Source organism: Magnolia sinica, chromosome 3, assembly GCF_029962835.1.
Source record: "Magnolia sinica isolate HGM2019 chromosome 3, MsV1, whole genome shotgun sequence".
NCBI classification, from domain to species: Eukaryota; Viridiplantae; Streptophyta; class Magnoliopsida; order Magnoliales; family Magnoliaceae; genus Magnolia; species Magnolia sinica.
The window spans coordinates 105210682-105228549 of NC_080575.1; the positions used below are offsets into that span (position 1 = coordinate 105210682).

Genomic DNA, 17868 nt, shown 5'->3' on the forward strand with positions numbered 1-17868 from the left:
AGAGAGGAGTGAAATAAGGAAGAGAGAATAACTTTTGAAAGTCCACACATGTGGACAGCAGCCCAGCCCAAACGCACGTGTGGGTTCATGTCCGCACGTGTGTGGGGCCCACGAAAATGGAATCGGCCAACTAGGGATTGGTCGGCCAGGGAAGGTCCACCCTCACGCCAAGTTTCACGTCGATAGGCAGTCCGGTGTGTGCGCGGTGCTCCGCCAAAGTTTCAGCCCTCTTGGAGGGCCATAATCTACAAATCTGCTGTAGAAGAAGATTTGGATACAAAAAAGGGGTGGATTTGAAGAGGGGTGACTTGTGCGAGATGAGGCATGTGGGGTGTAGGAGGTGGGGACGATTTGGGATAGTTGTGGCTTCGCACCACGGTAGTTAGCCCTTCGAAGAAGGGAGGTTTTGCACTTAATTAGATTCTTCAACTCAGAGAACTAGAGAAGAAAAAAACGCAGAATTTTATTCATTAACTTCAATGAAAAAAACTTACAAGGGGTTGCTATTTATAAGAAAAACCCTAAACCCCAAAAGTCACGTCATGTGCGCACACTATTACTTAGAGACGAAGTAACAAAAATAACAACTCATCAACACAATCAAAACCGTTCATGATGCTTCTAATAACGATAATAACCAAAACTCAAAATCCTAGATCATCTAGGATAGTGGGCCACGATCATGAGATCCAATGGTGGAATTCCTATGATGATCGGGTCCACTTTAATGCTCCATAACACAACCGCCTAACTAAGAGGTCCTCTATAGAGGTCGTCGTCGATCCAGATTGATAGTGGGGCTTTCCTCCTTGCGTATGTGCGTAAAGTGGGGGGCGTGCACATGCGCGGGATGTCCCCATCAACTCTCCCCAGTTGCGAAGGTTTCGCCACTGGCGAAACAAAACTCCTGAACCGCTCCAAGATGTCAGAATTAAGTCTCTGAAGCTGGGCGTGACTTCCACTTGACCAGGAACTTTTGAAATCCGTCGTCCGACGTTAATACTATCTGATGGTCCAGGATATCCTCTATCTCCTCTCTGGGTATGGGAAGGGTAGATATGGGAGGTAGAGGCTGGGAAGATGGGTCGGGAATGAGCCATGGATCAAAAGAAAGGTCTGGGGAATCAGGATGGTTCGGCGAAAGGCCGGACAAGATATCCGTGGTCCCCTGAAATGCAACTAGATCATCCACATTGAATGTAAAACTAATTCCCAAGAAATGTAGAAGATCTACTACATACGCATTGAGACCGTTTCGTTTTATAATTTTGAATGGTCCAGCGCTATGTGCGTGTAATTTACGAACGGCTCCATAAGGGTACCGTTCTGGCCTAATACGGACCATCACAATATCCCCTACATTGAATCCCTTTAATCGTTTATGTTGGTCTGCAGAAATTTTATAATGTTCATTACTATTATTGATCTTTTGCTTGATTTCTTGATGTAATGAATGAATGTGATGTGCAAAGGACTGTGTAGACTCTGATGGCCTATGGGACAGGGACATAGGGAGAAGATCAATAGGCTTCCTAGGTTTATATGTCACAAACTGAATAGGAACACATCACACCAAAGTGTGTCTTTATATGATCCGAACTAAATAAGAACAAGACAATGGTGCGAGACTGGAATGGAAGTTTCATCAATCCAAGACACTCTATAAGGTTGAGGATGGGCTTCAAGCTTCAAACCCAAACGGCTCACAATGCCGGTTGATGCCACGTTGGCACAACTATCGCTATCTCGATCATCTTGCAACTCTTATCACCACATTTTGTGTAAGTATCGAAGATCGTGTTGCGGCGCCAATCATCGGTATTCTTTACTTGTGCAAAGGCGCAACGCACAACTGTAAGGGTCGCGGACTCTTGCGCTCCCTCTTCCTCATCACTAGGGGTTTCTGTTGGCTCATATGCCTCACCGTTACTTTCTAGGGGCACTACTTCTACTTACCCCTCAATAAGGAACACCTTGGTGCCCTCTTTCGTGCCACACTGGTGGGCAAAGTGACCAAACCCCTGACACCTAAAACACCTAGTCGCATCGCTTTTGCGCGAGCTAGATCCAACAACTTCTTTGCCCTTATCATCCTAGGGCCTAGACTGAGAACTACTGGAAGGCTTGTACTGATATCCAGTGCTAGGTTTATCCCCAGACGGGTTGGCCTTAGCGCTAGAATCACGAGACTCAAACCGCCTTCTCACAGATGCTTTGAGGTATTGCTCGACCTCCAACATCTGTTCAAAAGTGTCTGTCCTTGGAGAGCAATTCTCTCCTAATGTAACGGAGGCTCGTCTTAAATCGAGCAAGAGTACAGGATCCTCATCAACTTCACACCTGATCAAGTGCTCTTCGAACTTCTCGATGTATTCCGCCACACTCATAGAACCTTGTCGAAGAGACTGTCATTCCTCAACCAACCTCAAGTGATAAGAGAAAGGGAGGTACTTCTCCTTAAGAGTTTCTTTCATTTCTCCCCAATAGACTATTGGGGGCTTCCTTGACCTTTCTTTCTTTCGTTCAATAGTAGCCCAAAACCTCTTTGTTTGGCCCACAAGCTTCATCTTGGCGAATCGGACCCAACGAATATCCGACATGTCACACTCAAAATAGTGGTCTATATCCACCAACCAATCTAGAAAAGCTTTAGGGTCCAAGTGACCATCAAACGTAGGGGCATTTACTCTAACTCCCTCGAGGAGTTGCACATCTGAGTCATAATGATTATGATGTCCCTCGCGGGGTGGGTGCATGGGTGCGCGCCCATGACCGTTTCTTTGGCCACCTCCATTCCTTGGTCTATCCTCTTGATCACCTGCTTGCGATTGGGCGTCTTCCTTAATGGTGGTCTCTAGTTGGGTAACGCGCACATTAAGCTGATCTAAGCGTTGATCAATACATTGTTCCAAGCGCCTACCCAAAGACTCAAACTGCCAGGTTAGGTCATTCACAGATTCTTTTAATTGCTCCATGTTTAGTGCAGGGTGCAAACCAAAACCATGACTAGTACGCGTGAGCATACAACCATTCACTCAAAGATCCTCTAATGCAACTATATGCGTCTAAATGGGACTAAATGATCCTACAGGACTCTATATGAGGGAAACTACACAACACTACTAAAATTTCAGCAACATAACTACCCAAATAGTTTGTTAACAGAAAATTCAGCCATGAAAATTGGAAATTTTCTGACAACAAAAAATTCAGCAGTCCATGTTGTGAATGATGGGTCCTAAACAATCCTATATGATGAGACTTGATGCAAAATAGATGTAAGTAGATTAAACCCTAAACATGCAATACATTCCCCTATGAAAAACCTAGGCTTTGATACCAAATTTGATGCAGGACATGAAATTAAAGATGAGGTGCAAGATTTCAAGTTTTAGATCATACCAATTTCTAAGCAATCACAAAAAAATCACGTCCCACATACGTTCAAACATTCAATAAGGGGAATCTACGGGGGTCCAAGCCTACATACGTTCAGGGTTGGATCAAGTAAAATTATAAACAAAATAATACTCAATGGAATGTACATTCATCCAATCCTGCAAAGGACTATTCCCCAATTCAAGAGATTCACCATGTTTCAAATAGGGAAAAACCCAGGGTTTGCAAAAGTTGGAAATACTTAAGATCTGAAATTTTCTAGGGTTAGGGTTTGGAATTTAAGGCGAGAGAGGAGTGAAATAGGGGAGAGAGAATAACCTGAGATAGTCCACACGTGTGGACAGCAGCCTAGCCCAGCCCAAACGCACGTGCGTGGGTTCCTATCCGCACATGTGTGGGGCCCACGAAATTGGAATCGGCCAGCTAGGGGTTGGTCGGCCAGGGGAGGTCCACCCTCACACCAAGTTTCACGTCAATCCGCGGTCCGGTGTGTGCGCGGTGCTCCGCCTAAGTTTCAACTCTCCTGGAGGGCCAGAATCTGCAAATCTGCTGTAGAAGAAGATTTGGATACAAAAATGGGTGGATTTGAAGAGGGATGACTTGTGGGAGATGAAGGATGTGGGGTGTAGGTGGGGACGATTTGGGATAGTTGTGGCTTCGCACCATGGTAATTAGCCCTTCGAAGAAGGGAGGGTTTCGCACCCAATTAGATTCTTTAACTCAAAAAACTAGAGAAAAAAAAATTGCAGAATTTTATTCATAAACTTCAATAATTAAAAAAAAAATCTACATGGGGTTGCCTATTTATGAGAAAAACCCAAAACCCCAAAAGTCGCGCCATGTGCGCACACTATTACTTAGAGACAAAGTAACAAAAACAACAACTAATCAACACAATCAAAACTATTCATGATGTTCCTAATAACGATAATAACCAAAACTCAAAATCCTAGATCATATAGGGTAGTGGGCCACGATAATGAGATCCAATGGTGGAATCCCTATGATGATCGGGTCCACTCCAATGCTCCATAGCACAGCTCCCTAACTAAGAAGTCCTCCATAGAGGTCATCGTCGATCCAGATCGATAGTGGGGCCTTCCTCCTCCTTGCGTATGTGCGTAGGGTGGGGGGCGTGCGCGTGCGCGAGATGTCCCCATCAATTTCTCAAAAGGCTTCCATCTCTCCAAGGTCTTGAGAATATTGATCTCACTGTACGACACTTATTTCTCATCCCCAAAAATGTTTCTCACCCTTCTGACTTTAAACTCTAACAAAACATAATCCCTTAAATCAGATATCTTTTTAATCGTCACTCCAAAACTAATTGGACATTTGGCTTCATTATTAAAAATAATGTTTCTTTCCAAAGCCTTAAAAAATGACTGGTATGAGAATTCTCCATAGGATGCATGCTTAGATGGGAAGCTTAATGACCAAGCATTAAGCTGGCGATCCATGTCCACATCAGCCACTGCATGAAACAATCTAGAAAAGCTCTAATTTCCTCTACTAAAGTAGGGAAGAAAAGATGGACCATAACTTCCTCAGAACTCCAACACATTACCTCTGTGTGCGTGCGTGCGTGCGTGTGTGTGTGTGTGTGTGTATTGAAAGGTGCAATTTTATTAGACCAAAGCGGAAAAAAATAAATAAATAAAGCAAGGAAAAGAGAACAAAACAGGAGAAAGCAAACCTAGGCCAATAAAACAAAAGCAGCCCCCAAGGCCACACAAGAACCTGGAATAGGCCAAAAGGTACACTAGGCACACAAAGGGGCCCAATCCCTGAATAGCAGAACCACTCAATTAAACACGCTTTTAGCAAGAGAGACTTTTGTCGCGAAAACACCAGTAGTTTCTCTCCCCAGATAACCCAAAAGAATGCTAGAAGATTGAGACTCCGTCTCTCCCTGCCCAATGTTCCTCCATCTGCTGTGTACCAAACGAGCAAAAAATCTCCTATGGAAACAGGCATGGCCCAACAGATGTTAACTAAAGAAAGCATCCTGGACCAAATGACTGTCAAGAATGGGCAGTGGGGAAAAAGATGGGCAACGGACTTAGTTTCTCTTTCACATAGGAGGCACATGTTCGGCAAGATCATTCCCCTCCCCGCTAGCCATGCAAATACCATGATCTTGGGGAGGACAATGTCCACATGAAGCTGGAAGAACTAGGCGGACCTGGACCGCCGGCTTGAAGAGAAGCTTGAAGAAGGAACAGACTGTGAAGGAACCCAGGACTTTTGGCTTCTAAACCAATGAGTTGTTCTCCTCCTAAGGAATAAAGGATCCCTGCAAGCGGGAAAGCTGACAATTTCATTGTTCCTCCTAAATGGAGGAAGCCAAAGGGCTTCCATTCCTCTTCCTGAAAAGCATTGGGCCACAGGAACATTGATATCAGTGTTGATAGAAGCCAAGTCTGGGAACTAGGAAATTAGAGGCTGCTCCCCCAGCCAAGGATCTAACCAAAACCTCACCCTTGTTCCCTTACCAATCAAGAATTCTAGACCTTTAAATACAGTTTCAACCACCTGGTTTATGCCTTTTCAAATGTAGGATGAACGATAGAGTGAAGTAGGTTTCGTCCACCATCCCATTGGGGAAAGACCATATTTTGCAGCAACTAGAGATCTCCACAGGGCCGATTCCTCTATAGAGAACCTCCAAACCCACTTGCCCCAAAGCATCGAATTAACCAAATCCAGGTCCTTAATTATGACTCCTCCTTGCGAATAAGGAGTACATACCTCCTCCTAGTTTAACAAGGGGAATTTTAAAGAAGAAGATCCCCCCCTACCAAAGAAAATCTCTATGCATATTATCAATTCTGGCAATAATTGATTTCAGGCATTGGAATATGGACATGTAGTATACAGGGAGGTTAGCCAAGGAGTCCTTCATTAAGGTTAGCCTGTCACCGTGAGAAAGCAGATTACTCTTCCAAGAGGAGAGCTTCCTCTCGATTCTTTTGAGAAATCTATCCCAAAGGTACAAAGCAAGCTTTCCCACACAGAGGAAGATGAATTCCGAATAATTCACAATTGGATTTGTTTACTTTCAGTCCTGATATGGGCTCAAACCAGCAGTTAGTCATGCTAAGAAAGTCTACCATGTAACCTTCTGCTTCACAAAACAAGAGTGTGTCAGCAGCAAACTGAAGATGAGAAATACGGTAAGGAAAGTTATCAACCAAAAAACCATCAAACAAACCAACTTCCTAACCACGGAAAACGGAAAGGAGATCCATTGATTAAAATGGAGAATCTTGCCGAAGAGATGCACGCATCGATCCAAGATCTTCATTTCCTACCAAATCCCAAACGGGAGAGCATATAATCCAAAAATGACTAATTCACATGGTCGTATGCTTTCTCACAGTCCAATTTGCAGACAATACCCCATCCGTTAGCTTTAAAACACAAGTCAAGGCACTCATTTTCTATTAGAACAGCCTGCAACAAATCCACTCTGGAAAAGGGATATAATTTTCGGAATGACCTTACGCAATCGTCGACTGAGGATTTTTGCAATAATTTTGTAAGGGCTAGTAATCAGGCTGATGAGATGGAAATCCTTTAAGTTGACAATACCCTCTAGTTTTGGGATGAGGGCTATGAAACTACGACCCAACCTAGGGGTTAAAGAGCACAAGAAGAAAAAATTCATCGACACATCTACTCAAATCATTTTTCATCAAATCCCAAAAAGCATGAAAGAAAGAAATGGGGCAACCATCAGGTCTCGATGCTTTATCCTTTTCAAGAGTTAAAACGGTTTCTTTAATTTCATCAAGAGAAATTGAGCTTTTGAGATATTCAGATTCCTCCTGAGATAGGGATTCAAAATTCAAATTGTTAGGTCTAGGATGATCAAAGCCCTCATCCGAAAGAAGAGAAGAATAAAAGTGGACAATCTCATTACAGATTTTATCCTTAGCAAAAATAATCTCTCCACTGATTAGAAGGGAAGAAATAGTATTAGCACACGGCCGAGCACTAGTTATACTGTGAAACTTTTTTAGTATTCCTATCTCTCCTGAAGCCAAATTGTTTGGGATCGTTGACGCCACTTAATTTCTTCCTCCCTAAGCCTAGCATTATAGTCGGATAGAAAATTATCTCTAAGCATAGAATCTTCGTCTGACAGCTGGCTCACCTCTTCTTTGATGTCCAGAACTTGAATGTTGGAGAGTATCTTATCAATCTCCTTTTCCCTAAGACCAAAAATCTCTTTATGCCAAAGTAAAACCAAGATGCCCTTTAATATAAAAGGAAAATCACCAATCATTTATTCCTACCGAGCAACTATGACCAAATATTGTTCCAGCAATACCAGAATTGTTGACAGGATAGCCGATCCATGAGGGATTACACAAATGAATTCTATCGCCTGTCCACGAGAAACGATCTGGTCGAGATTGAGTCACAATAGGTCGCCAGATTCATGGGTTACGTACGATGATCCAAGATCTGACTGTGAGGCTCACAGTGATGTATGTGTCCAACCATTTTGAAAGCTCATTTTAGGGCATGATTCCAAAAATGAAGTGGACTACGCTGCAACAAACAGTCGTGATTGAATCCCCACCATTAAAAACTTTATGGATTCCATCCAACATGTTGATAAGGTCACAAACACCTAGATGAAGAGACCACACAAATGTCATCTTAATCCAAAACATTTGTGGCCCGCAAGAAGTTTTTAATGGTCAATCACTACTATTTCCTGCACTACTGTTCATTTGGGATTTGGAACTGCTTCATTTATTATTTTTTTTATCTTGCCTAAAATGAGCTTTTAACACGGATTGACGCGGCAATGGATCTGGGTCTCACCTAATCTGCTCTCATGTCTTCTTGGCCTCACCAAATCCAATCACGCCACAAGGAGCGGTTTCAATAAAGTGAGGGTAATACTAAGTTTGGTCAAGTTGACCGCCTACTCACCTTGGTATACGTGTTATATATCCACACTATCCATCGGTCTTGCTAGCCCAAGAATAAAGTAAATCCAAATATCAAGTGGACCACACCACTGAAAATAGTGGCGGACCACACCATAGGGAGCAGTTTCAAACTGAATTTTGCGTTTTCCTTTCATCCAAGTCTATTTGACTTTATTAACAAGTTGGATGGAAAATAAACATTGCAATGGGTTATAAGAAGTTTTTAGTTGTGGGTGTTCAATCACTATTGTTTCCAATGGTGTGGTCCACCTGATATTTAGATCTACTTTATTTTTTGGCCCAGGCCTTAAAATAAGGTTGGAAAACAAATGGATGGTGTGGATATACAACACATACATTAAGGTAGGCCCAACAATCACGGCCTAACCTAATTTGGTGTTACCCCGATCAGACCGAATCCATTTTTAGGGAGGGGATATTAATTAAAATAACTCTCAATTATGACATAATAAAGGCACTAACACCAGATTTTTAATGCGTATCTTCTTTAGCCCTCAATCACTTTTTAGTTTTTGGAAGGATGAGAATGCTCCTTTACAAGCAGTATCCTCGTACGACATTAGCTTGTTGCAAAAGTCGAAAAGACCTTTTGAGAATGGGGATTGAGCTCAACTAAATTAATTATTGGGGCCGCCCCTTGGCTAATCTGATCCGTTCACTTTAATCGGATAGCCATGAACCCATAATAGGGTTACTTCAAAAGAAATTTGGAATTTTCTATGGCCTACAACTACATTAACATTGTGAGTTAATTGCTTTGAATTGTTTCTTTCGGTGTGGTCCATTCGTGATGAATTTTGTACTCAAACTTATACAGCATCTCATCTAGACAATGAACGAGGAAGTCAAATTGGCCACCTAAGCGGAGACAAAATTGGAACGTCCCAAGGCATGAAACTATGCTCCGAACAAGATAACCACTTTTGAACCTTCACGGGATGCGGCACAATCCTAGGGAAAGGATCCAATGGGGGGCGTCCTTGACCTCCTCCAACCGCAAACTGAGATTCGGAGAGTGGTCAAGTTAGACCCCAAAGGCCAAAAACCGCTGCTATTGTCTAAGTAGAAACCCTAACCCCTACGCTCCGCCTCAACCGGACAAGTCCTACCAATGTTGCCAACGTGCTCATCAATCTAATGTGTGTCCTTAGAGGTAGATGGCTAATCTAGCCATTATCGATGGGAGAGAAGAAGATGGAGAGGACGAGCCGGAAGTCAATGACGTTCAACACGCCGAGGATGAAGGAAAAGGAAACGAATGGACTCACGAAAATCACAATGTCTTTGATCATGAGGAGGTTTTTGTACACGCTAAAGGAAGTAGATCCGCAGCAGCACAACATCTTTCGAATGAGGTGCATCGTGAACAAAAAACCAGTGATCTGATCATAGATGACGGTAGTAGTAAGAATATCATGTTAAAGATTATGATAGAAACGCTTCAACTAAAGACAGAAAAACGTCCCTAATTGTACACGATTGGATGGATTAAAAAGGTCAGCGAGACAAAGGTAACCGAACGATGTCGTATTTCCTTCTCCATTAGTAAATATTATAAGGATGAAGTAATGTGTGACATAGTTAATATGGAAGCTTGTCACATGTTACTTGGTAGATCATAGTAGTATGATGTTGATGCCGTGCATAGAGGCCGGGATAATATATTTATTTTTGTTAAAGATGATAGAAAGATTATCCTCACCTATATGAGAACAGAGAACCAATCCAAGACATATAAAGTGGAGTGGCGGTTCCTCTTAACAGAACGAGATTTCGTAAAAGAATCCGAGGAGATGGGAGATATATATGCACTGGTCGTAAAGGGGGAGGAAGTAGAGCCCATGAATATTCTAGAGAAGTTGAAACCAATATTGTAGGAATTTAAGGCGATCATACTCGATGAACTTCTCGATGGGTTGCCCCTCATGCGAGTTATGCAGCACCACATTGACCTTATCCTAGGGGCAGACTTGCCCAATCGCTCTTATTTTCGGATGAGTCCGAAGGAGTAAGAGATCTTATAGGGACAAGTGGAGAAACTGATCCGTAAGGGTCTAGTAAGGGAAAGTATGATTCCATGTATTGTGTCAACCCTGTTGATGCCTAAGAAGGATGGGAGTTGGCACAATTGTATTAACAACTGAGCTATAAATAAAATAACTGTATCTGGATGAAAAAAAGTCACTGAGAAGCTGCTTGTAATAAGAGAAAACAGAGAGAGATGTAGTAACATCTAATGCAGATGCAACCCATGATGGCAGCTTTCGATCCCAACAGCATCACTACAGATATCATTCAACAGTATCTGGATGAAAACAAGTCACTGATTCTGCAGATTCTCGACAATCAGAATGCAGGGAAACTTGGTGAATGTGCACAGAATCAGATAAAGCTTCAACAGAACCTTATGTACCTGGCCGCTATTGCAGATTCTCAACCTCAACCGCCCCCCATGCATTCTCAGTTTCCACCTAATGCTGTCATGCAACCGGGGGCATGTTACTTGCAACACCAGCAAGCACAACAGACGACACCACAGTCACTCATGGCCGCCCGATCAGCAATGCTGTATGCACAGCAGCCACTGTCTGCACTGCAGCAGCAAGCTCTTCATAGCCAGTTGGGCATGAGCTCTGGAGCAAGCAATGGACTCCACATGCTGCACAGCGAGACTGGTTTGGTAGGCAATAGCAGCATGCTCGCAGCCAGGGGCTTCCCCAATTTTGGCCACAGCACTGGGGAGGGCTTGCAGGCTGCAAACCAAGGAATGGCAGGTGCAGGCAAGCAGGATGCGGTAGGTGTGGGTTCCATGGCTGGGAATGCAGGAGGCCAGAGTAGAGATGGGACTGAACCTTTCTACTTGAAAGGCTCTGAAGGAGAGGCAAACTGAGGGGCGGTGGCGGCCGTTGCCAGCCAACTGATGCAGATGGGGAAACCTCTGAGGTTGTTAACATAACTTGTAGGATTTTATTTTTTTTAGAGCTAAAGACGATTCTGTTGCCTATTTGAGCTTGTGGGTTCTTCAACTATCTGATGAATGATGATGACAACGGCGACAATATCGATATGAAATGTTTTGTTTGAGACTTGCATTAAGTATTAGTTATTGTAAATTTGTAACTTAGCCAAGGAATGGACATTTTCTCTCACATGATCTCTCCAAAAACATAAAAAAATAAAAAATAACTGTGAAGTATCAGTTTCCTATATCACAGTTGGGTGACACATTAGACATGCTGGAAGGGGCAAAGATATTTTTCAAACTGGATCTGAGGAGTGGCCACCATCAAATTTGTATTCGATTGGGCGACAAGTAGAAAACGGCATTCAAGACCAAATAGGGTCTATATGAGTGGTTGGTCATGCCATTTGTACTCTCGAATGTGCCTAGAATGTTTATGTAGTTGATGAACCAGGTTCTAAAATCATTTATTGGGTGATTCGTAGTAGTCTATTTCAATGATATTCTGGTTTACAGCAATGGTGAGGCAGATCATGTGAAGCATCTTAGGCAAGTACTTGAGGTGCTCACAAAAAACAAATTATGCCCCAATCTAAAGAAGTGTAGTTTTCTGATAGATAACCTCTTGTTTTTGGGCTTTATGGTGATGTGGTGACATCCATGGGGATCCGTGTAGACTAGGAAAAGGTGAGAGCCATCAAAGAGCATCTGGTTCCGAAAAATATTCATGAAGTGCGAAGTTTCCAAGGGTTGGCGACTTTTTATTGTCGATTCATGATGAATTTTAATGCCATCATGGCCCCTATTACTGATTACATGAAAAAAGGACAATTTCAATGGACTGAAGAGGTAGATTGAAACTTTGCAGAAATTAAGGAGGAATTGTCTAGCACCTCGGTCATGGTGCTCCCTGACTTTAACAAGCTATTTAAGATAGAGTGTGATGCTTCTTATGTGAGTATTGGAGGCGTGTTATCTCAAGAGGACAGACCTGTAGCATTCTACAATGAGAAGCTAAGTGAGGTTCGTAAGAAGTGGTTGACAAGCGAGCTAGAGTTATATGCAGTCGTCAAGGCCCTGCGTCATTGGAGACACTATTTGATCAAGAGGGAGTTTATCCTCTGTGCAGACCATCAGGCCCTCAAATATATTAACAATCAAGCTAATGTCAATTGTGTGTATACCAGATGGATTTCTTTCTTGCAGGAATTCAAGTTTGTGTTGACGCATAAGGCAGGGTAAGAGAACAAGGTTGCTAATGCACTGAGTACACGAGCGACCTCACTAGTTACCATGACCGATGAGGTCATGAGGCTCAAATGACTCGAAGAATTATATGCAGATGATGACGACGACAACGACTTCAAGGACGCGTGGGCCAGATGCCAGGTGGGTCAGTTGAGTGACTTACATATCCATGATGGTTTTCTCTTCAAGGAAAACTAGTTATGCATTCCACGGATTTCATTGTGAGAGCACGCCATTCAAGAGTTACATGGCAATGGCCTTAACAGTCATTTAGGGTGAGATAAGATGATAACCCTTTTGGAGGAGCGATATTTTGGCCATAGTTGAAGAGAGATGTTAGGAATGCGGTGCAGAGGTGTCATACATGTCAAATATCTGAAGGGTGGTCACAAAACATAGGCCTTTACACTCCTTTACCTGTACCTAATGACCCTTGAAAGGACTTGTTCATGGACTTCGTGCTAGGCCTTCTGCGGACCCAGCGACGTATGGATTCGGTATTTGTGGTGGTTGACAGGTTCTCTAAGATGACCGTGTAAGAAGACCCTAAATGTGACCCACGTTGCTAATATGTTCTTCAGAGAGGTCATGTGACTACACAATGTCCCCAAGACTATTACCTTAGATCATGATAACAAGTTCCTCAGTCACTTTTGGAGGACTTTATGGCGATGATTTGATACCACCTTGCAGTTTACCAGCACTTACCGCCCCCGGATGGATGGACAGACAAAAGTGGTGAATAGCAAACTCGAGAACCTCATACTTTGTATCTTTGGTGATAAGCCCAGGCAATGGGATATTGCTCTCACTCAAACAAAGTTTGCCTTCAACAACATATAGAATCAGTCCAGACCTAGTCTCGTTGCCTAAGTTATCGGGTATGAGTCTTATTGCAGAAAATATGGTAGACCAGATCACAACCTTCTAAGAAAGCCTCTTGGGGAACCATTCACTGGTTCCTGCACTGAGGTCACCTTAGGTCCTTCCTTCAAACTCTCCGAGGAACTAAGAGCCCACACAGGATACATGATCGACATTGAGCGCTACCCTGTATGGAGGAGAGGCAGCTAACGAGGTGCTAGGTACTCTTCACTTACCTAGAAGAGCCCTTCACATGATTTAACCTTAAAACCATGTTTTCGTCCCATCTAAACCGCGATCTACGATAGAATCCCAACAGTCCATAGCAGTTAAGGCAAGGGCCATGATCGGCAGAAGGAACAATCACCCTTTGCCTGCTTCCATTAGGACTTCATTTCGCAACCCAAGGGAAGTGGTATGCATGCTGATGTTATTATTATTATTATTATATATTTTTTTTATAGGAGTCTAATACTAAGTACAAGGAAGAAGTTGATAAACATCGATGCTAGAAGGTGTTTGAAGTGGGTGATAAGATGTTGGTTCACCTACTCAAGGAAAGGTTTCCATCTGGGACATACTTCAAGCTTTGAAATAAGAAGATAGGTCTTGTACCAATAATCAAGAAAATCAATGATAACGCATATGTTGTTGATCTTCTCGAGGGCCCAGAGATCTCACGAACGTTCAATATGACAGATCTGTATGAGTTTCATGAGCCAAGTCTGTTGAACTCAGGAACAAGTTCTATTCAAGTGGAAAGGACTAATGTAAAGCAGGCCACACACACATTCTTGGCACAACTGGACCAAAAGAAGCCCAAATGAAAGCGGACGTAGTCTATCAAATTTGGGCCCAATCCTACGTAGTGCATGACGGAACCGGGTCTCATGTGTGTTCGGATTGAAGAAATTCAATCTAGGTAGGGAGAAATTGTCGTTCGAAATCTGGACCATAAATTAGGTGTAACTTTTGCTTCGAGTATCATCACAGAACGCACGACCTATCGATCTTTATGTAGTGGGCCATACAAGGTCAACCAACTCACATAGCCGTTTTGCAAGAAAACGCATCATTCCAGTCAGTGTTTAAGTTGTCGGTATCGTTACAAGTTTCGCTGGCTAGGGATAAAGATATAATATCGTTATCGCCGATAATATCGCCGATAACCGGAAATTCGGAGAAAAATATGATAACAGTGAAATTTTTTCATGAAACTTCAAGACATGCCTAAATATACATATTTGTCTATTTAGAAATTAAAAATTTGTAAAAAAATGCATTAAATAATAAATTTTCATTTAATGGGGCCCAAAAAAGCATACATTTCCATAAGAAATTACTCTAATAATAACCAAAATAAATTTATCTTAAGTTTCAAGTTGACCACACCATATGAAACAGTGGTAATAATAATTTCCACCATTGAAATATTCATAGGGCCCAGTGATGTTTATTTGTCATCCAAACTGTTCATAAGATCACAGGGACATGGTTGAATAAAAAACGGAAATATCATGTTGATACAAAACTTTTGTGGCCCCCAATAATTTTTCAATGGTAAACATTCAATTCACAAAGTTTCATGTGGTGTGGTCCACCTAAGCTTTGGATATGCTTCATTTTTTGGCTTGTGCCTTAAAATCATCTAATAAAATGGATGAACTGAGTTAGATCAAATACACAATTACTATGGGCCCACATTTTACTCAGTGTGCAATTCACTTCGTTCCAGCGTAGTCCGGAAGCGAATTGGCAGGTGCACCTCGTACCAGCTATTGACATCAACAAGTGATATGGGTCTGATCATGAGGTGTGTGTTATATCCAAACCGTTAATCCATTTGAAGAGCTCGCCTTAAGCCTTTAGACGAAAAATAAGACAAATAACTATGAAGTGGACCACACTGCAAAAACGAGTGGGGGATTGAAATTCTTTTTGAGGTCACAAAAGTTTTGGATCAATATGAAAATTGTTTTTCCACTTCATTCAGATATTTGTATTTTTACGAACAGATTGGATGCAAAATAAACGTTATGGTGGGCCCTACAAATTTTTTAACGGTAAAAATCATTATCTCTGCTGCTATCTATGGTGCGGTCCATATAATCTTTGGATATGATTCATTATTTGGATAATGCTCTAAAATGAACTCTAAGAACAGATGAACGGTGTAGATATAATAAATACATCACTGTGGGGCCAACGTAACTTTGATCTCCTTTAAACCGTTCGTACAACTCGGAGCGTCAGTGCTGGACTTCGCACGACACGTACCTACAGCAGCTATATAGCTGGTGTGAGGTACAGTAGCCCATCCGCTTCTGATGGAACCCTAACTGTGGGACCCATTATGAATTATTTACCTTACATCTGCACCGTCCATTATATATGAAGGATTATTTTAGTATGTGATATAAAAAATGAACCAGATTCAAATCTTCAATGGATCACACCACAAGAAACTTTGTGAATTGAACGCATATCATTAAAAACTTCTTGGTGGCCACAGAAATTTTGAATCAAGCTGATATTTATTTTAACCCTTCATCCATGCCTTTTTATATTTAAAAAAAGGTTTGATGACAAATAAACATCACTGTGGGGCCTAAGAAGGTTTCAACAGTGAAAATCATTATTCTTATTGTTTCTTGTGGTGTGGTCCACTGGAGCTTTGGATATGCTTTAATTTTGGGATTTACCCCTAAAATAAACTAGAAAAATGAATGGACGGCGTGGATAAATCACATACATTCACGGTGGGCCCAGAAAATTTACTCAATACGCTGAAGCGCACCGTGCGGCTGTTTGCTTCCGCTGAAGCATAAAAGCAAAAAAAAAAAAAACCAAAAGAAAAAAAAAAAGGGTTTCGTCTGCGAAGAGGGTTTTCCAGCGAACAGGGGCGATTTTCGCGAGGTTTCAAGCAATCTCCCTAAATCTCTGATTTTTCGCCGAAATCATGTATCTATGAGTCACACGAGACGAGCGCTGTCGATTGCTGCCCATGAGATTCTTTGCTTCCGAGTTCCGATCAACCATCAACCAGGTATTACTGAAATCAAAGGTTTATTTTTCCATTTTTACCTATTTTGTCGGAAAAAATCAAAGATTATCGAAGATATCGCCGATATTTCGCTGATAATCCAAAGAGAAACGAAAAATGGGGGTTTCGGTGTCGCTAGACTAGTGACACCGATATTATCGGCGATATTATCGACATTTCGTCGACAATGCGAACACTGATTCCAGTTCATAATTATGATTTTAGGAAAAAATTATTATTGTTAGCAATTTCTATTCTTGTCATATCTCTTTATTTTTGAGTTTTAGGATTTTGGTCTTTTTTAGAAAATAATCCTAATCGTGCTAAGAATCCTTCGAATTACCTTGCAAATTCAAGGTTTTGCCTACTTGAGGAAGACGGTGATCTTCTTCTCATTATTTCACATCCTTCCCTAACTCAACAACTCACTCCAACTATCAAGAATCTGTAGAAGGACCGGACAAAGAAAACTCTTTTGTATCTGTTCCACACCCTCCTAAACACCACCTTGTTAGGAGTATCGAGCATTTCTAAACCATCCATAAGCTCAATTGACAAATCAACCCTTCATCTAATAATTTTCTGCAGAGATGATGAGCCAAAAGCTTGTTATGTGACATTGTCTATAAGGATAGTTTAGTCATTTGTCTATTTAAGAGTAGTTTATTCATTTGTTGTATTGAAGGTTAGCTTCGTCATTGTGATAACCGCATTTTGAATATACCTTTTTCTCTCTTCAATGAAGCTAGAGAAAGATTATTCTTTCAACCCTATTGCAAACTTCATAGCTAATATCTCCATCTATTTAATGTTTGATAAACACATAGATGGAGATTTACACGAAACTTAGGATACTGAAATGAATTTAACAAATAAAACTCTCATTACTCAAGAAAAAGAAATAATCAAAACCTATGCATTTTGGACTTTGACGCCTAAAACCTACATGAGAATCATGTATTGCCCAACACCTAACTGATTTAGAATGTGTGTGTGTCAAAATCTTCTTGTGGTTGATGACCGGCAGGTCTGGGGCTGGTTCAGGCCTGGATTTTGAACTGGTCTAGGGCAGGGCCAACCAGACCAGGCCTATTCAAAATAGTTTGCCTGGCCCATGCCCGCCCGCTGCCAGACCAACCCACAGCCTGCATTTGATACAACACAACTCACATTGCTTATGACTTCATTGAGTAATGCAGATCCTTCAACCATGTAGATGAAGAACATGTGGATTTTACCCAAAATCTATAATTATTTTGTCAGATCAGACGGTATAATGGAACAATCCAAAATGGACTTCAGGCATTTTGTTAGCAACACAGTGTTGTGCCAAGACAAACCCAATTCTAAATGTATACCAAGGGATCAGAACCAGAGCCATT

The 17868-nt window shown here is 41.8% G+C and overlaps 1 protein-coding gene across 1 annotated transcript; it reads left to right on the top strand.

Moving 5' to 3' along the window:
* The first annotated feature begins 10590 nt into the window (after positions 1–10590).
* LOC131240545 (GRF1-interacting factor 1-like) lies at positions 10591–11518 on the top strand. Its single transcript, XM_058238835.1, is given in 1 exon segment — positions 10591–11518. A coding segment is annotated over 1 exon segment (669 nt). The 3' UTR covers positions 11260–11518.
* Positions 11519–17868: the final 6350 nt, after the last annotated feature.